Source organism: Anticarsia gemmatalis, chromosome 4 (assembly GCF_050436995.1).
Source record: "Anticarsia gemmatalis isolate Benzon Research Colony breed Stoneville strain chromosome 4, ilAntGemm2 primary, whole genome shotgun sequence".
In the NCBI taxonomy this organism is placed as follows: Eukaryota; Metazoa; Arthropoda; class Insecta; order Lepidoptera; family Erebidae; genus Anticarsia; species Anticarsia gemmatalis.
This window is the reverse complement of record NC_134748.1, coordinates 1,442,776-1,468,575: the sequence shown is the minus strand read 5'-3', so window position 1 is coordinate 1,468,575 and position 25,800 is coordinate 1,442,776. Positions and strand designations below refer to the sequence as shown.

Sequence of the window (25,800 nt, the reverse complement as noted above, 5' to 3'; positions counted from 1 at the left end):
AACTGACATTCAACTTTAAATTAGGTACCACAATCAAAAACGAAAGTAGTTTATATCATAAAAATATTGAATTAAAACTTTTACAACAGTATTTGTTCAATTTATTTGCGTTCTTTGTGTCGTTTACATTTATTTTTATTCTTAAGAAACAATAAAAATATTTATTCAATAGTAGCGATTTATTGATTTGATGGGTAGTTATTAAGAAGTTGTCTTTGCTATTTGCGCAGAAAAACAACCAACTTGACTATGGTTTGGCCCAATTGACATTTTGTAATTTTTGTGAGATTTTAGAATTTCACGAATTTTCAGCCGTTCTATTTTAAGACAAATGACTGATAACAGTTTTTGAGTTTTCCGTGTTGAATTCGCATACATCAGTCATGTGTTCCGTCGCCGAGTGCAGGATTTTGCTATGAGAGTGATCTTGAGGAGTACAGAGGTTTTAATCAAAAGGGTTGATATATAAACTGTTTGGTAATATGCAATGGAAATGCAAGGGTTGGAGAGGGCTGTGGCTGTGGGCGGTGGTGGTGCTCGCGCTGTGCTCGTTGGCCCTCGCGCAGAAAATCGGTGATCCATACAAGATTCTTGGGATACACCGCAGGGCTAGCCTTCCAGAAATACGCAAAGCTTACCGACAGTTAGCTAAAGAATGGTAAGTTCTCGGTAATAAAACACACATTCACTCATGGCTAACGTGAATTGTAAAGAAAATCTGTTAGAAGTGACATTGTAACAGAAAAATGTGATTATTTATTTACTGTTTAGTCTTTGACTGGAATGTGCCTTAGAGCTTCGATTTTTCCCTTAAAATTAAAAGTAACAATAGATAAAGAGTCTGGCAGACGGCCAGGGTGATGATGAGCTTACTAACAGCTCATTAGATTCAATAGTGTATTGATTTTTAACCAAATTACTATCAGTTTAGTGTAGCTAAAGACAACATCAATCTGTCTATAAAAAAGGTTTCACTAAGAATAACTTTTGAATTAAAATGACAAATAATTATGATAATAGGGTAGAATAATTTTATAAAATGATTTGTAGTTGCATTAGTATTTATTTAGGTTGACTTTCAGAAAAGGTTTCTCAATGAAAGTCTTTTAAGCTGTTCTTAACGTCTACCTTTTTTATAACACTGCCATAGAATCCATTCATTTTCTAAATCTTTGTATGGAGATACACTAATTCTATGTTTCTAAAGACATAACCATACTGCAAGAGTTCAATTTACCATATATTTTTCAGGCATCCAGACAAGAATGAAGATCCAAACGCAGAGACCCGTTTTGTTGAGATCAAGCAAGCTTATGAGCTGTTGTCTGACACGGACAGGCGGCAGGCATATGACTTGTATGGCATTACGAACGAAGACGACCACCTGTACAAACCTAGGCATGATTACAGCCAGTATGCCAGATTTAGGTATGTAAGACATGAATTACTTTGATATTATAAGAATATCATTATTAAAACTATGTGTTTGTTTTTGAAATCATATTCATGTAGCTGCTAAATAAGTAGGAACTATGTAAATTAGCATTTTCAGCAGACTGGTTGGGATTGCTTGTACAATTTCTACACCTATGTTGATACACAAATGGTTTTCAATCAGATCACTGACCAGAAACATGCGGTATTTACAATAACACTACTATGCAAAAACAACAGCAGTTTAAGTCATAGATTCGTAATATATTTGTAAATTCAAAATGCACATGACTTTAAAAATCTGGAAAATATGTTTTTAAATACATTCAACTATTTATTTACAAAAACTTCTACATTTAATTTGATGGTTTTTTAAAGGCCATGCCTTAGGAAATATACTTAAGTATTCACACTTATTCAGACAATATTTTGCTGTACCAAAGAAACATATAAATTTTCCCAGATGTTTTAACACCCAGGTTTATTTATACAAGCCACTGATTCAGAGCACTCAGTAAACAGTTAACAATGTGTTGCTCAGTGCAATCCTGAAAGCTTTGCAATACCATCTGACTCATATAGGTAGCTTGTTTTAGGGAAAAGTGTTTCCAAAAACATTTTACGAATGTTGAATGCCACATTGCTTTTTAAATAGGTTTAATTTAATTTGTCGTAATTATTTTGTGTTTTTTTTCAGTAACGACCCATTTGAGGAGTTCTTTGGAACACATTTCCGAACCCAGGACCAAGATATAACATTGTTTCATAAACTTTCTGTTACTACTCGGTGAGTTATATTGTATAAAAAAATACCTATCTAGTTGTTAAATATAATTTGAACTTAAATTAGCAAACCAAAATGATATTATGTAAAATACCCACATATGTAAAATACTCTGTCGCGTGAGCCGCGGCGTTACTGTGATAGGCTAGAAATAATCCTGAGAAATCGCGCTGGTTTCATGATGCCAATTCAATCAAATATATTATTGTAGGATAGGTGTGGCGCCTTGTATCTAAATGTGTCACCTTCTTATTAGAAATACAGTCTGTGTCTGTAAACTTTTAACTAGGCCTTCTTTATTGATCTCTAACTCAAAATATTAATTCCAGCCACTTCGAAAACAACATATTCGAGAAAAGCGTGCACACGCCCGCTATAGTGTTATTCTACACTGACTGGTGTTTCGACTGTGTGCGCTCGGCGGCATCATGGCGGCGGCTGGTGGAGGCCCTGCAGCCGCTCGGCGTTACCATGGCAACCGTGCACGCTGGACACGAGGCCAGTCTCGCGAGGCGAGTGGGAGTACACGGCGTGCCTTGTCTCACGCTGGTGTTGGACAAACATGTGTATATTTATAAAGAGGCTTTGTCTAGCTTACCGAAGATTTTAGGTGAGTGAAAAAAATCTATGTTATATTGATACTAAGTTCAATGTGATTGATAAGATCCAAAAGGTGTATCAATGTCTCATTTCACAGAGAAAGCTCATTGTCGTGATGCGTTTCCACATGTTTTACGAGTAGTGTTTATCATGTAAAGGTCATTGACTTAGCTTAATTACTACTATCTTAACTGACAACAACATTATCTGACTTATTGTTATTTAATGCATACTTTTCAAAGTCCAACTAAATACATTTTTTTAGTAAACTACTTATATAACACAAAATTGTTTAAGTAATCTTTGCCAAAGTTATAATAGTCCTTATTCTCTTGTCTAACTTAAAATCGCCCTCATAGCAAGTTGCAAGTTGTGTTCATCGGCCGGTGACCGAACAGTGGGTTCAACAACGCGGACATTCTATAGATGGATGGCCGTAACCGGTTACTAACCAGTGACTAATAGTCTTCAAGCCATGTCAAAGGCCATTGGACAGCTTGAACAATTTTGACACTAGTTTGACCACTAGTCATATGATAAATTGATGAATGAATTTTCTTGTCTACAGAGTTCGTAAGATGGAGGTTCCCGTACAAGCTGGTGAAGACGATAACGGACAGCAACGTGGACGGGTTCGTGTCGGACTTCGAGGACAACAAGGTGAAGGCGCTGATCTTCGAGGAGCGCCAGAACATACGCCTCAGATACCTCATCACTGCATTCCATTATAGAGATAGAGTTGCTTTTGGGTGAGTTCGGGTTTTAAATTTAATAAATATTTTTCACTTTAATAGTTGATATTTAATTTAAAGGTTTGATGATGTTAATGACTTATTTGAGGGCTCACTATGCTGTTATTGTTTAGATTTCCACAAGGAGCAAATAGTTGCTTCTGGAACTTAGTGTCCATTGGTTATTTGTTTGTAAAAGTCTTTGAGGCCCAAGTCTAATTCTTACTGTGGCAGTCGTTTTGCTAATAGAAGAGTGTTTCGGTCAAGGGCTGTCTCATTAATTATAAAATGTTATCTCTGTAAGGCTTTACAATACATTAAACAATTAAATTACTCTAACAATCACCACTATAATAAGTAGAGAAAAAGCTCAACACCTTTTATCAATTAATAAATTTTATTTCGTGTGTCAGTTTCGTGGACATGCGCTCAGCCGACACGCGCAACGTGACGCTCCGCTACAAAGTACAGCGGCACACGGACACCATGGTGCTGCTGAAGGAGGACAGCGCCGAGCCCGCCGCCACCGTGAGCACCACCGAGATACCCACGCAGACATTACACCAGCTCATCGATACTAACCAGATGTTAACACTGCCCAGGCTCTCGTCACAGGTATGATTTTTTATTAGTTGGTACTTGGTTAGGCGTTAGATGGCGCTGTTCGCAAATTTATGGTAGACGTTGATTGAATGTGTCTGTTACGTGCGATGCGTGTATGTGCACGCTTTTATCGTATATATGAAGTCTTAGTAACTCAGACAATATAGAACATACTTTGTTTTCGATTTGGTTGTGCAGTTTTTCTTGTATGTTTGAAGCAGTCTCGTATTTCTGTTAGCCCGTAGCAGTTGTATCTGGGGGCACAGCAGTGCCCCCGCAATTCGAGCAAAAAAAATTATGTTAACATAAAACAGTCATTATGGATTTAAAGCAGCATATTAGACAGCCAATTGTTCATTGCCAAATAAATATTAGCGAAGCCAATTAGTATACGATTGAAGTCCTTTTCTATATTTGTTAACAGTATCGTATGTTTGCTTAGAGCGTGCTGGAGAGCGTGTGTCCGGTGGAGTGGCGCGCGGCGCGGCGGCGGCTGTGCTGCGTGCTGGTCATGGGCGGCGGCGCGGGGCAGGCGGGCGCGGCGGCCCGGCGAGCCCTGCGACAGCTGGCGCGCGCGCCGCCCGAGCGCCTGCACTACGCGTACGTGTACGCGCACAAACAACCCGACTTCATACACGCGCTCGCTAACGGATCCGGTCAGTACTGTGCTGTTATATATTATGTTATATTTGTGTGTCTGTTAGTCTATCGTGACCCTCCCTATAGACATTATTTTGTCAATAACATATAAAATAAAAACAAATCTCTGACTACAATCTTCACTTTATGCACGATAGTTAACCTTATGCCTATGTGCCCACTACAATATTTGAATTAAAATTTTCTATACATTAAAAAACATAAAACTTAAGCAGGTCTTTGTATTGATGTCGTACAAAAAAGCAGCCATAAGCTGATGTAGAAAAGCTAATCCTAACTAAAGAATCAATTAGTTACACGCAAAAAGGAATTAATACCGACTTAATAACCAACCAACCTTTAAGTTTATCAAATTATAACACGCTCTAAAACACATGAATTCTTCCACAGGCAGCGACATATCCCAAATGGAGCACCGCATCGTAATAATCTGGCGTCGTGAAGCGACCCGCATCCAGTACGAGTGGCTGAACGAGACGTGGCCCACGTGCTCGCACGCGCACTGCACGCTGGACAACGTGCCCGCCGACCCCGCGCTGCGCGACGAGCTGCTCAAGTACCACGAGAGACTCAATGAGACTAAACGAGCGCTCGATCAACTGATTAAGAGGTTACTGAAGCCGACTGAAGTGATGGCGTATGAAGCTCATGTGCAGGTACTGTAAACAATTGTAATGTGACGTAAAATTTTGGAAATATTTCCATGTGATGCTTAGGACCAAATTTCACACTATGCTAAAGGAAATTAGGACTATACGATACTACAAATCATAGTTTGAGCCGGCTGTAGATCGGCCGTCCAGCACGGCGTCGCTTGGTTGTAGTCGCGTCCGGTAGTATTCGCTCGGCTACTTACGCGTGCGAAGACGTGACTAGTCGCTCAGAGTATGCTGTATGTGCGACCATAGTCGGCTAATGACGTCTCGCACATCCACTGTAAAGCGCTACTGCATGTGAAGGGGAAAGCGCATACAATGCGACGTGTGGACACTCAACCGTCGATGCGTGGCGATCGATTTTACAGCATTGACTGTCAGCTCAAAGAGCCCAATCTGTACACGTTTACGCCGATTGATCGGTCGATCAATCAACCGGCGCTCTCCTACAATACTCATATTAGCTGTTATCACCAGGAGTTGCTGGACGAGGCGGCGATGGGCGCGGTGTGGCGCGCCGTACTGAAGGTGTGCGAGTGGGGCGAGCGCGCTGCTGCCGCGCTCCGCACACAGCGGGCACTGTCAGCCGTGTCCGTGCTCGCTACAGTAGCGCTTGTGCTCGCTGCTGGGTACCTCATGGCATACCTCATGTAAGTGTTCCTTAGTACTATAGCTACTGGGCGTTTAAGTACCTTACGGTCAATGCACCATTATAAAGTTATTCCTAAAAATGAAAAAATGCATTACTGTCTTATCTGTCCCTGCTACAAGTGACATTGTGACAAGTGAGAGTTGGCCTCGAGACCCTTTTATCCAATTCATTTGTATAAGTACTAGGGGTGTTGCGAATATTCGCATTCATATCCGCAAACGCGGAACATCCGCATTGATTCAGACATTCACATCTACGTAGGTTTTGAATAAAAACTAACCAACTATAAATCGGCATCCGCAACAACCCTAATCAGTATCACTCGTTTAACTAGTTAGTTAGTTCACTTAGTTAATAACTCGTTTTCTTTCTACAGTCGTGTAGAAGAAGAGTCGGTGCAGCGTCAGAAAGAAGAGAGAAGGAAGCAGAACGGCAACGGGAAGAAGAATAACAATGAACTACAGTCGGAGCTGCGACTACATGAACTGAGAGCTGAGAAGTATAATGGACTTGTTAGGTGAGTGCACTTATTTTAAATACTGTTTTGAGGGATTTTAATTACATTCAAGTGTTTACGGAGTGTTTTAACATTTTATTCGATTAATTTTATTTTTTTTAAGATTTGTTTAAAATTAGGAAAATCCAACAGTTTTATTTTAGTTTTCTCAGCTTTAATTACTTTATTTTTGAAGTTTTTCTAAAGTATTTAATAGAATTTGTAGCGCGCGCATTCTAATCATTTCAAATTTGGAGCGTGCCGCGCCAAACGACCAATCAGAGCGCTCGTCGCCGCGTCCCCAGCGGTGACTCGCCGTAAACCGCCATTACCGTTTGAGTCATATCCGTTGCATTATTTTATGACATCTATACTAATATTATAAAGCTGAAGAGTTTGTTTGTTTGAACGAGATAATCTTGGGAACTACTTGTCCGATTTTAAAAATTCTTTCAGTGTTAGATAGCCCATTTATTGAGAAAGGCTATAGTCTATATAATATATAGATATATAGTATATATCATCACGCTACGACCAATAGGAGTACCACTGAAAAATGTTACAAACACGGGGAAAATTATGATTCTCTTATGTGACGCAAGCGAAGTTGCGCGGGTCAGCTAGTTTCTTATAAAATCTGTGTAAAACATGTAAAGTGTATATTATTTACTCCTAACTCCGTAACAAGTGTCACATGTGCATCCGCAGACTGCTGAAGCCCGGATGCCGTACGATCGTACTACTGGTTGATATGCAGAGTCGTGTGCAGTTGCTGTCTAAGTTCCATAAAATTGTGTGGCCTTATCGCAAGTAAGTTCAAGAATCTTTTCTTTGAGACTGACCATTTTCAATTACTGATTGTAGAGCGTTTTAGCAAGTTTAGAGAACTGGAGACTTTAATGAGTAGTGATGTCTGAAGATAGAATGATGACATTACATGATGAGTATCCTAAAATTATACTTCTGGAGGGGTCTGATTCACTTCTGCGTTTATAGGATAGTACTCAGTCATCCAAACAACATTTTTTTTGCTTATTTTTCTGTTCTGATCGAGCGCCTAAGTGGCGACATCTATATCTTTATAAACGTTGGCATCGTGTGCCAGGAACAAGACGCTGCTGTTCGCGTACCTGTGCGTGGAGCGCAACATCGTGTGGTTCCGGCGCGTGCTGCAGCTGTCGCTGGGCGGCGGCGAGCTGCGCCTCAACGCCAGGAACTGCGTGGGCACGGTGCTGGCGCTCAACCCGCACCGCAAGTACTTCTGCATCTACCACGCCAAGCACCCCGAGTGCACCAAACCGCACAAGGTACACACACCACAAACACTTTGATCAACACAAGTTCCCCCAAAACTCACTGCAAGTGTAGCATAAGTGTAATAAATAAAAGTGTCGTGTAAACTTGTTATTTCAGTGTTGTATTAGAAAAATCTTTTAACAATTTTGCTTACGGTTTTAGATATCAAAAATAATATTTTTTTTAAATTGGTGAATGTGTTTTAAAGTTAAAGGATGTCATAGTATCACGTCCAAGCGTATACACACGCGCACGTATACGCTAACAAGGAAATATAACTTCAGTATAGAACATAATATATTTAACTTTTATTTTTATTTAAATGTTGTTGTTGTTTGTGGCAGCGCATGAGTCGCATGACGCGGTCGCTGGGCGAGAGCGGCATGGACCCGGAGGCGGGCGCGTTCATCGGCTTCCACACCGAGCCCGACTCCTCCTCCGGCGAAGACTCGCCCGACCCACCTGTACTTATGCAAGGTAACCTTAACACTTAATTACTTAACTATTAATTTAACTGATTCGAGGTCTATCGTCCATCAATAAGCTCTCGAATATTCTATTTGTAATATATTTGTATCACACGTGTAAAATTCTTAGCAGCCTAGTTTTTGGCAGTCATCGTAATATTATGTCCCAAAACATATTGAACTTCTCTTATTCTTCAAGGGAGGTGTACTACTATTGCGATATTGAAATATAATTCTTGTTTGTATTTAAAGACTAGAATATTACTCCGTTTTTCTTATAAAAACTGGAGATAGATAAGATCTGGAGTTTGGTAGAAATAGTCTCCATAAAAAGTAACAATACCTAACTAGACTGGGAAACGTGGCGAAAGGATAAGAAAAAAATTAAAGCATACATACATAAATAAAATCACGCCTCCTTCCCATAGAATGCTACTTGATATGATCCTTCCTTATTAAACTTCCTTTGCTTTAGTCACGTAAATAAAAGTATCTACGTTAATTTTTCTTCCATAGAGAATCTTCTAGACGGTTTGGAGAACTGGTTGGACCGTTTGTTCGAGGGCTCGACGCACCGCTACTACATCAACTACTGGCCCGACATGACTACCAAGTGAGCCGTCACCGCTCGCTATTGAGCACCACACTCCTTTGGTTTACACCGTTATTACCGTATATACCGTATGTACCGTTGATACCGCTCTGACACTAGGTGGCGTGACTGAGGCGTGACGTCACTACTAATATAATAATATAAACAAGTCTTATGAACAAACCTTTCTCTATTCTGTTCAGTTTTACGAACAAAAATCTTCGTTAACCTTCATAATAACTGACGTTGATATAGGTGTAAAATTTATATCAAATCATTTATTCATTTAGGTCAAATTATACATGTAAAATCTAAATGAAATCATTATTAATTTAGGTCAAATTTTGACACTTATGATAGTCGTTATTATAATTACTGAATCCACCACTAGCTCGGAAAGAGGGCAACGGCTTGTGAGAAAAGCTAGCAAGAAACTCACGGTAATGTTCTAGTTTCGTTGCATAGCTATAGTAATGCCTATCCTTTACTAAAGTTCACTTATCGAAAATGGTCGCTTACACGTCGCTAGCGATTGGTAAGCAAAGTTTTTTGAAGTGTCACCCCGAGTGTATGTAATCAAAGAAAATACATGTCAAATATATACTCGATGTGAAAATATACCTACTTGTATTGTTATGTTTGACCCACGTTGTTACGTATTGACAAAGTGACTTGAAGCTTCGCTTACCGCTCGTGTTCGTCGTAAGCGACGGCTCAATTTAAATTGTGAGACCCTTGTCTTTGAACACTTGTTTGCGCTTTTTAAGCGACAATGCACGGTTTTTGTAAAGTGCTAGAATTAATAAATAATTATTGTAGCCATTTTTTATGACGTCAAGAAAGTTATTCTGATTGAGAGGAAAATTAGGTTACTGTTAATAATTAATTGAGTTTATTTCCTAAAAAAATATTCTACATTTAGAAAAACCTTGACATTGGAAATACTCATCTTTTATTCGTTTAATCCTACGCCCTTGAATTTGAAAAAATAAAGTTTACTTTTTCATAAAAACCCAGTCACGCCACCGCTCTATATAATGAGCATAAACATTTATTTTATTTAATCATTTGAAGTTCGTTGTTAAGAAAATATACTGCCCGGTTATTGCCGTTTCGACCATAGATAATATAAGTGTGATAGTTACTGGGAACTTTTTGCCTTTCTATATTATTATTATGTTTCGTTGTGGATGTTATGTGAAACGAATCGAATCGTTTATACGTCTGATTATTTAGTTCTGGACACATTTCCATCGATAATGACAACATTGATATAACCAATAATTTGCTTATAAAAACACGATCAAGCATCTGGTCGCAAGCTGAATTTAAAGTAAAAAAAAACTTAAGCATTATGACATATGTGGTTGGGAATCCGTAAATCCCTTATTTTTTGTATTAGTCATTATTGAATTGCTGATATTATTGCACTCGTTTGGTTGTTTTGTTTCTTACTTCGACTGAATAAAGATACATTAGTTATATTCAATGGGAATGTGTACAGAACTGTAGGCCAAATATTGAGTGCCTATCGAGTAAGTAGGCGGACTGACTGTCTGCGACAGATGTTAGCTAAATTGTAGTACACGTGTTGTTTGAATTGAGACCGGCGTGTATTAATAACTTCATAAACAATTAACATAAAATTAACCTATTACTGTCCTACTGCTGGGCAAGAATCTCCTCTCCGAACATCACCACGATGACCAAGTGCAAGTTTGGGACTTCATATACGCAAAGTGTTACTGTGTGCTTGCGCATAAAGACATTCGGGCTTCCTGTGTAATGTACTTTCCTCGGCTTGTAAGGTTTTTATGATGGAATAACTAATTTGCGATCAAGGTACTTGACCTTTCTACACAGGTTGCACTGCCCGTGGGACAATATTACACCTTACAAATAAAAAATATATTTAAAAAGAAAGGCCGTTAAAACAACAGATACCAGTCTGACCACTACACCGAAGAACAATTAAACTCATCATCAACACTGGTCTCAATTCAAAAACAAATATAAATAAATATTCACACTTTTATATAAATAAATGATGTTAGCTGTAAATTAGCAGTTTGTCTCACTGTATCACAATAACTAGTATATAGAATACAAGGACAGTATTACATCACTGCACCTCATAGTTGGTTAATCGTTGTTATGTAATGTTATAGATGTTTGAAGCTATTGTTTCGAACTAATAATAATTCGAACACAAGTATTACCTTTAATAAAAGGTTCCATATCCCTAGTATTGAAAAACTGATACTATACTTGAAAGTGCCTAATTCTTATATACATTTCACTCGGTAATTTTCCTTTCCGTCACGGTTGAATCAAATTGGAAGACTGTTTAAAAAACGAAAATCTCATGACATTAAGGGAAAGTGATAGAATCATCGCTAATACCTGACACAGCTAAAACTATTTGATTGTAGTGTTGAATCTCATTAAAGAATCTAATAATAATCAGATCTAATTTCTCTTTCATACATGTCACCTAACTTTATTAAAAAGCAGTTTATAATCCGTAAACTTAATCACTTATAAAGAAGTTTATAATAACACCTCATGTCTATAACAATACACAACAGCAACTTTGAATAAATCTTTATACATTCTACCTAGTCCCTCGATTGCTTCGTAATACTGCCTAGCGGATGCTAGTGAACGCTGAGTACCACGTACTGCAACATGAGAGCTTATCTATACACTTACTATATTGTATGGGATCGTTTGATAGACCAATTCAATTATACTACAGAAAATTGTGAAACGGCTAACTGCCTTACTGATAGCGTGAGCTTAGTTCGAGCTAGTTACTCATAGATAGTGTCATGCTTGAGTGAAAGTGACAAAACATGCAACTGATCCGAGCTTGCATTAGTAAGGCTATAAATTTATGCCAAAAGATTTTTTTTTATTTAAATTGAGTTATGTGTTATCATTTTAAACACAAAAAATCAAGCCGTCAATCAATATGTGTTTTTCATGATGCAGAAAGTACGTATACGTGATTCAAAGTGCACGTATACATTAATTTCCTTCTCTACGTATCTTTTCAAAATTGAAAACGAAATGCACATATTTAAACGTCTGGTTTTAAAGTGACGTGGATGGTAAAATATCTACGCAGTTTTTAACCGTTGAAGTAAGATTTCGCTGGTGATTATAAGCGGCAAAAGGAAGTTGTAATCATTGCAGACGACATTAATTTAACGCGTGTCTTGTATACTCTGATTATAGTCACCTGCGAAAGTCCCACTGTACATTAAATAAATTCCCTAACACAAAACATCACAACACGTAAAAGTATGTTAATATATTGTAGTATTGTAAAGTTGGTCTACAAACGATACACGGGATAGCTAGACAAATCGCTGACTTCGATTAGTATTGATATAGTATTAACATTGTTTTTATATTATTGTTCCTCTATTATCGGTTGTCCTGAACAATTTACTAGTCAAATGTATTACCAAATGTTATGATAATTTAATGTAGTTATTTGCCATAGTTAGTTTGTATGTGCATTGTGCAGTCATGGTCGGGAGATGTTTGAATGATTATGTTCTAAGGTACTGTTCTTATCTTGCGGCAGACGGTAGATAGCTAGACTTACATTTAAAATACCACACAAAAAGACTAGGCAGAAATTTCTTGATACTTACTAATTACTTTAGAAACTTATTGAAATGCATGACTTTATAATTATTATTGTTATACATAGGGGATTCTCTGTTGGGTATAAGCCATTTTTACAATACATTTGCAGTATAGTAATACATTAGTTTTCTTGTAAATGCACTTTACCGTCTGCCATGAGACTAGAAATAGTAATTTATTTATTATATTGTAAGTTTTACAATCGTGTGTTCAAATCGGAATGATATATTGTGTGTCTCAAGTTTTTAAATAAAGGTGTCATAAAATAATTGTATTTAAACATGTCTTCATCGTTAGTGAGATGTCCGTTTTTCTTGCCATGTAATAAATTATGTTGCCAGTCTAAAAATATGTTTACTAATGTTGTGACTATGACTGTACAAAAACCTTTTTGGTTTATTTAACTGAATATTTTGTATGTTTTTATTATTATATTCAAAGTATTTAATCTATTTCGAACATGACAATTTATTTATTTGTTTGATTTTTCTACGACAGCGTGTTTGTTGAACAATAAAGTGCATTTTTTACAAAATGAAAATGTTTTATGAATAAAAAGACAAATTGTATAAATGATACGAAATGTATCGTTATGTGGATGTTAACATGTATTTGTCTAATGTTTATTAGTGAGTTTGTGGAGAACTTGACTACGAGGAAGTCACTGTATCTAATAGAAAATAATATAGACTGTACCCAATGTATAGTGTACTGAAAACTTAGATGCCGCTTTCTCGTGGTCGAGCAATTTAACGCCTCTGTTACTTGTGCATTGATTCCACTCAATATGTTAATCTGCGCATGCTATTAATTATTTAAACTCACGACTGTTGAATGTTCCCCATAAAATGGTATAAATGTGCTGTTTAACCTGTGTTGCCATGTTTTATAGTATAATTACCACCATGTTGGGTGTCTGTATATGGGTTGTTGGTAAAGCTTTTGTCTATTCATACTAAAATATAATTATTATTGTATTTAAATTATTTTTATTGTTAAGATACACTAAATCTATCCTTTATCTTAATTCCAGTATCGATTTGTACAATAAATTATTAAATATTGTTCTTTATTTTTGTGTATTATTTTTGATGGTCCAAGATTTACAAAATACGAGCTAATGAGTTTATAACCTGTGAGTTTGTCTCGATGGATAGTTTTCCGATGATCTGTTTATCTTAGTATCAGCTTTCTGCCTGCAAAAACTCCTGGCCAGATTTGAGGAAGTTTGAGGATTAACAAACATTGGGTATGATAAGTTATTCAAACTGAGTAATGAAAGGTAACTAGAAAACTTGTAGATGTGAATTAAAAATCTTTGTGTAGAGGGTAAATAAACAGTATTTATTACATAATAATTAAATAATTATTTGTACAACAAAATTACGATATTTTCTAAAACAATGATTGTCTACTGTTGTTAATGCAAAGTTGTCAAGTCAGGCACCTGATGTTCATTGGCTTGCATACTGTTTACAGTGTCAGACTGGAAAAGAGAAACAGAACATTAAATATAACTGCACAAAAAGATATATTATAGTTTCTTGTGACTTTTCTTTAAGTTATGGTTGGTCAGTGAATTAAATATGCAATATTACATATTTGATTCTAATTTCCTTGGTTAAATTAGTGAAATTGATGAGTTGGTACTATAATATCAGAACCTATATATAAAATTAGCTGACCCGGCAAACATTGTTTTGCCATAAGTGTTACTTAGGGGTATGAAAAATAGATGTAGGCAGATTCTCAGACCTACTCAATATGCTAACAAATATTTTTCTATACTATTTCTACATGATAAAATACAAAATAATATACTGTTTCTTTACAGAACTACCCTAACTAAATATATTCAAGTATTTCTAATTCTTAAAATACTTCAAAACAATAATGAAAATGTTATTCAAGCTACAATGACTAAGTACAATATTGTATGCGCAAGAAATGGTCCCCTGACATACAATGCAAGATAATATGTTTGGTAATGCACTCTTTCAGAAACTAAGACAAACTTAGTATTATGTGAATGTAGCTAGTTAATTACTGGATTTCATATAAGTCTGGGACTGTTTCTTGAGCCATCAAAACAATATAATTAAAAAAATAATACCCTGAAAACTTATCTCTAAATTTAATAATCTAATTATGATTCCTACCTGATTACTGTAGACTCTACTACATTACTGATGTTCATAGAGCATTGTCTTTTTTAGTGTTTAATGCATACTCGCAGTTGGCGTAGGCCAGTCCTATGCCCATGCCCATTCCTGCTATGACGGGCCACCTCCGCCGCCCGAGGAACAACACTGAAGTAAGAGCGCCGAGTAGGACACCACTACCTATAAAAAGTATAACAATTTGTAAAAAATTAAAATATACATACTCTATGAACTAGCAGTTAAGGTTGTAAGTCAACTCATTTCAACGGTATTTAATGGATTTGATATAGGTACAAGGCTGAAAATATAAGTCGGACACTCAAAATTCAAGTGAAAAAATTAGGCTATAATGTTACTTTGCATACTAATGAATTATTAGACGAAGATATATAAGGTTTTGTTGTTGCATAACGTAAGTCAGTGTTATCTTCACTTGCATTCACGATTCTATTATCTATTTCTCCAGCCATAATATTATATTTACCTGTTTTTACGATGCCGTCAGTGATACACATGTCTAACTTGTCGGCGTATATTTCTTCAGGGCTTTTTTCCTTTCCTTTGGCCATTTTGTAGTTATATTAGTCCGGAACAACTTCTGATTAAGTTTCTGTGAACGCCGAATGGTCAGTAGATGTTTTACAATTAAATATAAATAAAATTGATATTAGATGCTTTTACATAATTCGGCAGTGAAAAAAATGACATGACATCAAGGAGTTAACTGTTCTTCTTACAAAATTGCTGCTAAAAACATGTAGAATAGCAAAAAAGAACCAATCGTATTCTAGACTTACTTGTAGTAATTTGTAATCTTACTTTCGATTGGTTACACAGTTTTCACGCAAAATATGGATTTCTTTCGAAAACAATACCAACTGTATTGACATTTGTCACAATGGTATTAACAGTGTAAAAAAACACTTTGTCTAACATAATATCTTTAATTTAGGGATTTTTTTTATTTAAATAATGTTACAACAGGAACAGTTTTTATTTATCTTAGTTATTAGAAGAAGTACTGACGGTGGTATTAGCAAAAAGAAAATGGTACCTACTCTACAAGTCTACTCGTGAAAAGGAATGTCTCGTATTTAAAAATCGCATACACCACAGCTGACTTTGACAGATCGCTGTTAACATTTGTGTGTGATTGTAATCATAGACTACATTATTGTAACATTCTTCGACGTAAAATGTAATATTATTTATTTAAACGCTAATAATCATGATTTCGAACCGAATATATAAGTTAAACATACATCGACAATGCTACCTGGTGACAAGGCACACGAGTACGACGAAGGATACGAAGTCAATACAACCTCCAAACCCAAAAAGAATCAGCAGTGATATGGTCGGACCCCCAGATCCTGTGTCAAATCTAAGAACTGTAATATTTAAAGAACCACCAAATGAATCGCAATTAGAAAAAAGGTATAGACAAATGAGATCAGAAGTTCAGGAATGGAATCACAAATTTTGGGCACAACACAACTCCAGATTTTACCAGGTAACCTTTCTTGTAGCTTAACGTAGATAAACTAAGACTGAGATCATCTTTGAAAATATTAGCTTAAGTTTTTCAACTAGTATACACTGTTCAAATATTCAAACTTTGTCATTCACAAAGTCTTGAACGTTTATTATTACTCTAGTCATTTCATTGATCGATTTAGATTTATATGTATGACTATCATCATCCCTAAACAGCCTTTTTCAAACCACTACATTTATAACCCCCATCTATTTACATCAGTCATTCCTGATCAGTGACATTTGTGTCTAGGTCTTGCCAACAAACATCATTATCACTATAAGTTTGTAACTAATTGTTAGTTAGCAAAAATTTTCCATTTGCTTTAACACTAATATTTGAGTACATTTTGACCTTTTATATCATTTGTTTGACCCCACAGTATCTACACATGTTTGCCTTTTTCACCTCCCTATCTATTAAATATCTTCATTTTTGAGGTCAAAAGCCATATTTTGAAGTTAGATACCACATTTTGTTTATTAATTACTGTATTAAATTGAAATTATCAAAGCCAAAATACCTACAGGTTACATAATTTTGATAAAATTATATTTTGTTGAAGCTTTTAGGCATGTGGTATATAAATTTTAGGTCCATGTTGCATTTTCATATTCTAAATAAAATAATAGGGTTGTTGACATCATTAATGGCACTTTTCTCCTACTACCATTGAATTCGGCAGGTTGATTCCCACACAGCACAAATATTTGTGTGATCCACAAGTGGATGTTTTGGTTAAAGTGTTACAGTTATGTTTGAAAACCATAACACCACAGGAGTAATTCATGGGAAATTATTAATATAAACATATAAAATTTCAGGAAAGAGAAGAATATGTAAAGACACACACACCAGCAGACAAGCAGAATCTTTCAGCAGATGAAATGAGTGTATTCTACAAAGCATTCTTAGACAAGAACTGGAAACTACACATAAATTACAACATGGAATGGTACAAAAAGAACTTTGCACTGCTCAGCTTAGCCATTAGGGTGAAAGTTAGAAAATTATTGAGATTAAAGAAATAGGCACAATATCAATTTAGAGTAATTGTTTGTTAATGAAAAATGTTTATTTTTAATGAATAAAATATTATTTGTAATGCATTCTATTTTATTTAAAATTCTTTAATAATTTACTGCCCCTGTGGCGCAGTAGTTAAGGTCGCCACGCCGTTACCAATGTGTCGGGAGGTCGTGGGTTCATTCACAGATAGCAATTTCGGGACTGGTTGTTGTTCATTGTGTCTGTTGTTTGTAAAAGTCGATACAAAAGCAAAGAAATGTTGGCTCAGTATCATCAGTAATCATAATGTCTCTGGTCATTTTATAGACGGTAGGTGTATAGAGTACTAAACAAGCATACAACATTACAACAATTTGAATAACATTTGAAGTTATTTATCAGGTTTTAACATTACATAATGCTCCTAGCTGAAGTTATGCCTACAGGAATATGTACAAAGTAGGTAAAAAATCTTAATTAAATGTTATCGAACTATGATAACGATCCAGCTTTGTTGGTATATACGCGAAACTAATTTATTGACACGCGTTGTACTAAAAACATTCGATATCACGGTTGATATTTTTTTTATAATAGAACAATGTTTTTGACTGATTTCCTCGAAGATTTAAAAGATTTAAAAGCCAGTCACCATATCATAACTTCGCTCATAGATAGATAGGAAATGATGTTGCTTGACTTAACAATCCCAATTGCATAATTTTCTCCTATTGACTGTCAATACAAATTGTCTTTTTGTAAATAGAGTATGTATTTAATCTAAGTGCCACATTATAATCAAAGTGTTACGATATTCCGGGCTTTGGAATTAGCACCCAACTAGGTACTATTACTAATAATAGTGAATTTAATTCGTAACGTAAGTTGGTAGGTGTATGGGTATGGGTCAAATATGTTGCCCCCGATTTTCAACGTTTCATAACAATATCTTTAAGGTTGTTAATATCAATATCACCATTCGTACCCATGTTCTACGGCTGAAATGTGCACTCCAAGATACCTACCTATTGTAAGCGCCTACTATTTTCTTATCATAAGACAATGTGCATGGAAATATTTTAACTTGCCAATTTACCCGTCATAAATTGTAGATTTTTTTGAACTAATACAACCTTTTTCTCCAGTCAACGCTAATAAAAAATCAACATAAAATAAAACGTCTACGAATTGGTGAATATGTCAGATTTTGTAATTTGCAAAATATGGTTTCGTTAGATTTTCATAAATTCACGGTTCGGAATAAGTGGTGTCAGTCGATTTTACATGTCAAGTAATATAATATTTTGTAAGAAATATCATTATATCATTGCAATGTATATTGCCTTCAAGTGGCTACTTGGCTTGACTCTCGCCATGTGGGTAGCAATGTGTTGTTTTGATGCATTCCTCAAGAAAAGTACAGGGTTTACAGGCGCAGGCGAGTTATTTTAGTTGTTTTTAGTAAAATAGCTGGTACCTACCAACGTACTGTAGCCACTGCGACGCCTGTTTAGAAACCTACCACGATATTACTGTTGATATCTAATTGTTTTAGGTTTTCACAACAAACCGTTGACATTGGGAATTCTGAAAAATAGAACAATTCCTGTAAGCAGTAAATTGAACCTACATTCAGATAAATACAAGATCAGCATGGTTTATTTGCACTGTCTCATGTTTATGGCAGGCGCTTTAGTCGTATCGGTTTACAGCAGATTTAATGACATAGTTTATGTTTCTAAACAAAAATTAGAAGTGTTTCTCAATAATGCAAATGTTCAAAGATTGCAAGAATATTTAAAAATAACCGCCGTTGAGGCTATGAATATTGCCATATCATTGTATCACAAAATATGGGAAAAAATAAAAACCTGTGCATGTGACGCGAATTGTGCATTCCATGCATTTCGGTTAAAGGTATCCCAAAAACAAAGAATTAATCAAATGCTTCTTAAAAAGATTAGAGACATAGGAGAAGAAAAAAGAAATTTAGCGCAGCTTTTACTTGCGGCCATACATGAAAATAAGAACATCCGAGTGCAATATCAATTGGAAAATATGGCAAAAAATAGGCTTGTGCGGCATATTGAGAATACTCAAAAAGTAATTAAAGAGAACAGGTCCAGATACGTTAGTTTCCAGCAACTATATTTGGTTACTCATCAAGAGAACAGTTTTTTAAAATATAGGATAAAAAAGTTAACGAAAGACAAAGAAGAGGCAGAGAAAAATCTTTTAGAATTAATGAATGAAGTATATAAATCGAAAAACAATGATCTTAAAGCTTACTGCAGTCGCTTCATAGTACAAACGAAAGAAAATTTCTTGAAGTCAGATATAGGAGCAGAAATACAGAAATTCATAAATAATTCTCGTGTACCGATTTCAACTTCGAACTGGAAAATTACTGAAAGACCAGTTATCGAAGTAAATACTGCTAATAGTTGGCTTAAATGCTCGAGTTGCTCGCAAATAACAGAAATAACGGAAGATGGTGCGATAGCGCCGCTCGTATCCGAGGCACCTAAGCTAAAGGGTCTCCCTGGAGAATGTGTTTGGACAGTAAAAGATAAGGATGGTCTGATTGAAAAATTGTACGAATACGACTGTCAAACTGACTTACACAATGGTGATACAATAAGAAGAATCAGGGAATACTCAGTCTATTACGATAAGGATTGTTTACTGGATTTTTCCAGGTATAATCTTTGATTTATCTGCTTTGGAAAATATGATGGGTGACGGTAAAATTCACTATTTAATTATGTATTGCTTTTCAGTTCGTCTACTGTAATTGATGAGGCGAGGACTTCTCATTCTGGGATGTGGAGCAATTACACGGATCAAAATTGTCAACTAACAAATCAAAGATTTCTTACGGGCTCTGCAGCATTTCAAAAGTTTATGCTAAATAATAAAAATATTGTATCTACGTCTATATTACCCTCATCACCGTTGTCATTAGATTGATTTTTTTATAAACGTTTTGAATTTTGAAGCTAATGTTGTTTGTGAATAAAATTTTCTTTTTTGGCTAAGACTAGCTATTATTGTATATTCCTGAATCCTTATTTTATTTTTATGTAGTAGGTACACTACTAGATACCTTTAGTTGGTAGGTATATGTACAACTATATATTATATGGGTTTATTCTGATCAAACTGCCAGTAACTAACAGTATGTTTTATCTTTAGAGTGGCAAGCAATAAACGTGAACTAAAATACCAAGCGATTTATACTTCCACGTATGTAGACTGCGAGTCGTCGAAGATTACCTACTTATTGAGTTAATCTTTACAATAAAGGGCTTATAGTCACACATCGTCATCGATTAAAGTCTCAACATCTGTTTCTTTAATATAATTATCTTCTAACGTTGTTGCCTATTGCCGATTATTTGGTTTTTACAGTTATCTTTATAAGTTATCATTCAATATTGTTGGAATTTTGCACGAACACCGTGACAATGAACCGGAATTAGACAATTACCCCATTGCAACCATAACTTTGGGTCGAGCGCGAACCTTCCCAACTAGCACACAAGCGCTATAACAAGCTGTACAATGGCCGGTTAAAGGATTTTTTAACGCCTTAGGCTCCTTAGTAAGAAGTATAGTGGTTCTATAAGCGGCTACAGATCTCTTGTAGCGTCAAATAGGCCCATACTGTCCAGCTTATAGCTCGACATTGGATCTACAATGGTCGTAAATAGTAATTATAATAGTACGTAGTATAGTAGTAATACAGGAGCGCTAAAATAAGATGAAGGTGGTATAATCGCGCTACAAGAGCTTTTTCGCAGCTTCGTGGCGCTTACCAGCTGTTGTACAGAGGTGGTTAGCGCCACGAGCGTTCGAAAAAGCTCTTGCAGCGCGATTATACCACCTTTACCTTATTTTAGCGCTACTGTGTAACGGTTATAAATGCTAACGCTCTAAATTAGTAATATAGTCGGTTTATTATGGTGTAAACTAAATATATTTTTTTAAAATGAATCATCAGTGACAAATGAGGAGACATTTTATTTTTACGGATTGGATTATTAAAATAACAAGTAGTCTATCGCTTTTATTTCTTTGTGTACGTGATATGAAAGTGCGAGTTCAAGTTTGCTGTCAATATATATTGTTAGAGGAAGAAAAAGAAATGCCATATGTATTAGAGGAAGTAAAAGAAATGTGACGTTGGTCACGTGATCGAGTCCATAAAAGGGCTGCGAGCTCATTCTGAGCTCTCTTTTCCATAGGATTCACTAGCTAAGGGGTACCTCTGCCCGTTTGAATGGTCACGCTGTATTTTTCTCATTATTTATTTGTCTGTAATTGATTTTTGAAGTGATTCAGTTTGTATGTGTAAAGAGCTTGTTAATTTGCTAAAGATTGTGACTTATAGTAAAACTGTTCTATGTGATAAGTATTTTCTTTTATTTGCTTCCACTTCTGGTTATCCTAAAATCAGAAGTGGGATACACCATACGCCTTCTATTCCGCTCTGACCATTGAATACGGCAGTTTGACATTTCTTTTGACATTTTCGGTTATGAGATTTTACAAAAGCGTGTTTTATTGTTATAAATACGGATTATGTGAGTTATTGAGCTACATGTAAGTATCGTGTACTTCAGTGAGATCTGGTGAGTGTTCCAAACTTATTCTTGTGCACAACATCGCTATTGAAGCTAAATGTCCTAAACTTTCGCTTGCTTGGTTATAAAGAAAAATGTTGTAAATATGCCCAATAACGGTTGTGAAAGCAGGAGCCGCCCTGGAAGACCCGAGTTGCGTTATCATTGGTGTGATTTACGCTCTAGAAATGGCGAGTTCTGTTTTAGAAGTTGCGATATGTGTTGCGGCTGTCATAATTCAATGGCAGACCATAATATGTTTGTCTAATTCACCTACTAATTCAACAAATTTAACATGTTCTAGATCGTTTGTCGATGTCTATGATGGTTGAGGAACAACAGCGTACGCCTTGCGAGCCGACGGCTGCCAATGTGTCACATGCAACTCCATCGCTGCAATCACCGCGGCTGCGGCAGCGCGCGTGCATGACGCAAGCACGGTTGGGTGTGGTGCGGTGCTTCTTCAGGTTCATGAAAACGGACTCAAGCGAGTGGTTGGCTATTTTAGTAAGCGAATTTAGGGAGCGGTGTCTTGATACCATTCGTGTGAGCTCGAGACTCTAGTAGCTGTTAAGATCTTGCAGCACTACAGACATTATTTAGGCTGTATTCTTTTCAAAGTGGTTACTGACCGTAATGCACCTAAGTTCACGCAACAGAAAAATAAATCTATTGCTACGTGTTGCCGGGTAGTGGATGTATTTACATGATTTTAACTTAACCCTGGAGTACCGTAAGGGTAAAGGACATGAATGTCACGCGCAGACTATTTTAGTCGTAATCCAGTTAATGTTTAGTCTTCTTAGAGTCTTCCACGATGAATATAGACTTTAGAGATTGTTAGAAATCATTTTTGATTCCCTTGCTTAAGATCATTTGTGCAGAAATACACAAATCATTGTCTTATTTGTTAAACGCATAGAAAGGTACCGAGTGCTCCACAACAACCAATACACTCTTGGTAGAAACCTTATGTCTCTTAGACATACATAGTTCATGCAGATGTATTAGGTCCTCTACCTCAATCAAATGGTTATCGATATGTTCTGATTGTAATAGATGCTTTTTAGGGTTCTATACCCAAAGGGTAAAACGGGACCCTATTGCAAAGCCTGCGCTGTCTATTTGTCTACAGGCAGTATCTCGTAATTAGATCAATAGTATTTGTGTGAAAGAGTAACAAACATGCATACATACGTTCATACGTACATGCATACATACACGCATTCTCACAAACTTTCGCGTTTATAATATTAGTAGGATACGGTGGTACGGAACCCTTCTTGCGCGATTCTGACTTGTATATAGCCGGTTCCTAAAAAATATTATTCGCTGTGTCCTGTGCTTGGTCAAGACACTAATGAGTTAAAGCGACTCTTTACAAATGCTGTTTCTTTATTCGGTACACCAGAATTATAGTAACAGACTGTGGTAGAATGTTTTAGAGTTCAGTGTTTTCGAAATTTGTATCAGAGTTAGGTAACGATTCATATGTCGTTACACCGGAGATGCATCATTCCAACAGGCAGGTAGAACGTTGTCGTTGAACGTTACTGAACGTGATCGTAAACATTGTAATTATCGTCGAGATGAGTGGGCAGACATGTTGATCCTTAGCTACTGCGACGAAAGTAAAGAACCCTACAGCAATATCACATGACGCGACGGGCTCCATACCTGGCCTGTCGTGGGACGAGGGGCGGACGAGCCTCCTGTGCGATGGAGATCAACGCGGTGCGTTGTGAGGTTTTGTTGACAAAAGACTTGAGCTAGCTGTCCACGGTCCATGATGAACGTTGACTATGGATTGAGTTATTAGTGTTTAAAAAATAGGGCAGTATGTGTCATCATTGGCCTGTGTGCATCTTTTGCAGATGGCGTCAGATAGAGGAATGAATTAGTAATGAGGGAACATCTTCGTTCGTGACTTAAAAGATCTATGCGGGAGTGACAACCGAGGTCGATGTTGGGTTGGAGGCACATAAATGCCGTAGTGTCCGTTTATGTGCTAACTTGTTGAGCCAGGTGCTGTTGTGAGTAGTGACGCCGTCAGCTAGTGTCCTTTTCCATGCATTATGTTCCTCAGCTTGGCTCTCCCAGGTCAAGTGATCAATGCCAAATGATGCCATGTCGCGCTTGGCGCTGTCCTTATAACGTAGCTATTTCACCGAGCGATATTTTTCTAGGCAAACGAGAAACGTCCATCCGATGCACGTGTCCTAGCCAACGAAGGTGTCTTTGTTTTAGTAAAGCCATGACAGTAGGTAGCTTAGCGATAGCAAGTACCTTGCCGTTTGTAACCTTATTCTCCCATTTAATGCCCAAGATTTTGCGAAGACAGCGCATGTGAAAGTTATTGAGCTTTCGTTCCTGCTTAGCATATGATGTCCACGTCTCAGCTCCGTACAAGAGTATGCCTAAGACGCAAGCTTGGTAAACAAGCATTTTTGTGCGATTTGACAGATGTTTGTTGCTTCATACTCTTGTAGTTTAGCCTTTCAAACATCGTAGAAGCCTTGCCTATAGGGATGTTAATCTCATCATCGAGAGGGACATTGCCTGATATTACGGAACTTAGGTAACAGAATGTATCCACAACCCTCTAGAGGTGTGCCGTTTAAATAGATGGTAGGTTTTGTGGTAGCGCAGATCGTCTGTGGCTGTGCGCCGGTATCCGTCGCGAGGCAGTAACTTCAAAGGTGTGGTGCGACGGGATCCGAGTGTGTCTCATATTATGATAAGATTTTCCGAATCCTTCCCTATGATCCCACTGGAAGGATCACAGAACAGAGAATGTTATCTACTGTGATCAAACAAGGTTACGTTTTACTTTTGTTGGAACGCATAATAATTTAGTAATTGTTAATTGTTATTACAGCCGCAGTTGCTGCGACGATATGTACTTTCATTTTGGAATGAAGATTTACACAGACCAACGCGTATCGTTGAAAGAGCCCCGTTTGTGTGCGTTGCCGTCCGTGGTCGTCGGCTGTGAGTGATCCAGAGAACCACGTACTGTGGCAGTGCAGCGTAAGAAAGATGGGTGTCCGTGTGGCGGCTGTCCTTGCGGCACCGTGTGGGCCGTGCGCCCCCTGCGGTCCTTGCAGGCCTTTTGGACCGTGCTGCCTGTGTGGCCCAGGCGGTCAGTGCAAACCGAGGTGGAGTGGCTAATTGCGGTTATGCGGCTCTGTCTTCGTTCGGAAGTTGTGTGAGTGTCGTCACTGTACACGATGCTAGCTTGGTTGAGCGACTGATCGACGCTATACTTTTTGTCAATACCACAGATGATAAAAGTCATGGTTTTTTCTGGTAAAGAGCCAATGCCATTGCCATTAACGGAGGTAATGTAAGTAATGGTAAGGTATGAGGTATTCTGGTAATGATGGTAAATAATTATGGCTACAGTTTATTTAAAGCTACTCTCTTAGTTTGATACCTACTGTGCTACGAGTAGGATTTCATCATCTATAGAATGACTGCGCCAAGGTTTGTTTGACCTACAGATCGTTTACCGACCAGTGAGCGCAGCTGGCTCGCCTCGTGATGACTGGAGTGACAACGTGTTTGTCTCGCAATGGTGGTTGCGAGTGGATGGCCGATGCGGCGTTCTAGATGACCTGATGAGAAGTGCTTTCCTCGCATTGGTGGTTGCGAGTGGCTGGCCGAAGCGGTTTCCCGGATGACACGGCATGTTGGCGTTTGGCTGCTGTCTACGTCTGCTGTTGTTGTGTGAAGCGAACGTCGTGCCTCTGTCTATATCTTCCCTCGGTGTGATCACCTGAGGTGGTAACCAGTAGTTGGTGTTGGTGAGAAATATGCGAGTGGCCTCTATTTCTC

At 37.1% G+C, this 25,800-nt stretch overlaps 4 protein-coding genes across 5 annotated transcripts; 3 read left to right on the top strand and 1 right to left on the bottom strand.

Moving 5' to 3' along the window:
* Window positions 1-248: 248 nt before the first annotated feature.
* l(3)80Fg (dnaJ homolog subfamily C member 16 l(3)80Fg) lies at window positions 249-13,703 on the top strand. The gene is made up of 14 exons (XM_076112989.1): window positions 249-658; window positions 1,252-1,428; window positions 2,132-2,221; window positions 2,548-2,828; window positions 3,387-3,567; window positions 3,963-4,164; window positions 4,595-4,808; window positions 5,203-5,468; window positions 5,946-6,118; window positions 6,497-6,637; window positions 7,325-7,426; window positions 7,722-7,923; window positions 8,257-8,389; window positions 8,896-13,703. Exons 1-14 carry the CDS (start codon window positions 483-485, stop codon window positions 8,994-8,996), a joined length of 2,439 nt encoding a protein of 812 aa, XP_075969104.1. The 5' UTR covers window positions 249-482; the 3' UTR covers window positions 8,997-13,703.
* Window positions 13,704-13,948: 245 nt separating this feature from the next.
* LOC142972148 (MICOS complex subunit MIC10-like) lies at window positions 13,949-15,507 on the bottom strand. The gene is made up of 3 exons (XM_076112990.1): window positions 15,278-15,507; window positions 14,791-14,973; window positions 13,949-14,117 (listed from the first exon to the last, which is right to left on the bottom strand). Exons 1-2 carry the CDS (start codon window positions 15,360-15,362, stop codon window positions 14,825-14,827), a joined length of 234 nt encoding a protein of 77 aa, XP_075969105.1. The 5' UTR covers window positions 15,363-15,507; the 3' UTR covers window positions 13,949-14,117; window positions 14,791-14,824.
* A 404-nt stretch (window positions 15,508-15,911) lies between these two features.
* On the top strand, window positions 15,912-17,439 carry Coa8 (Cytochrome c oxidase assembly factor 8). The gene is made up of 2 exons (XM_076113927.1): window positions 15,912-16,306; window positions 17,155-17,439. Exons 1-2 carry the CDS (start codon window positions 16,022-16,024, stop codon window positions 17,359-17,361), a joined length of 492 nt encoding a protein of 163 aa, XP_075970042.1. The 5' UTR covers window positions 15,912-16,021; the 3' UTR covers window positions 17,362-17,439.
* A 1,085-nt stretch (window positions 17,440-18,524) lies between these two features.
* LOC142972642 (uncharacterized) lies at window positions 18,525-20,370 on the top strand. 2 transcript variants are annotated; one of them, XM_076113926.1, is made up of 3 exons: window positions 18,525-18,776; window positions 18,937-20,037; window positions 20,119-20,370. In XM_076113926.1, the coding sequence occupies exons 2-3, from the start codon at window positions 18,992-18,994 to the stop codon at window positions 20,306-20,308; spliced, it is 1,236 nt and encodes a 411-aa protein (XP_075970041.1). In that variant the 5' UTR covers window positions 18,525-18,776; window positions 18,937-18,991; the 3' UTR covers window positions 20,309-20,370. The 2 variants fall into 2 exon arrangements, with proteins under 2 accessions (XP_075970041.1, XP_075970040.1); XM_076113925.1 differs by having other exon boundaries at window positions 18,894-20,037.
* Window positions 20,371-25,800: the final 5,430 nt, after the last annotated feature.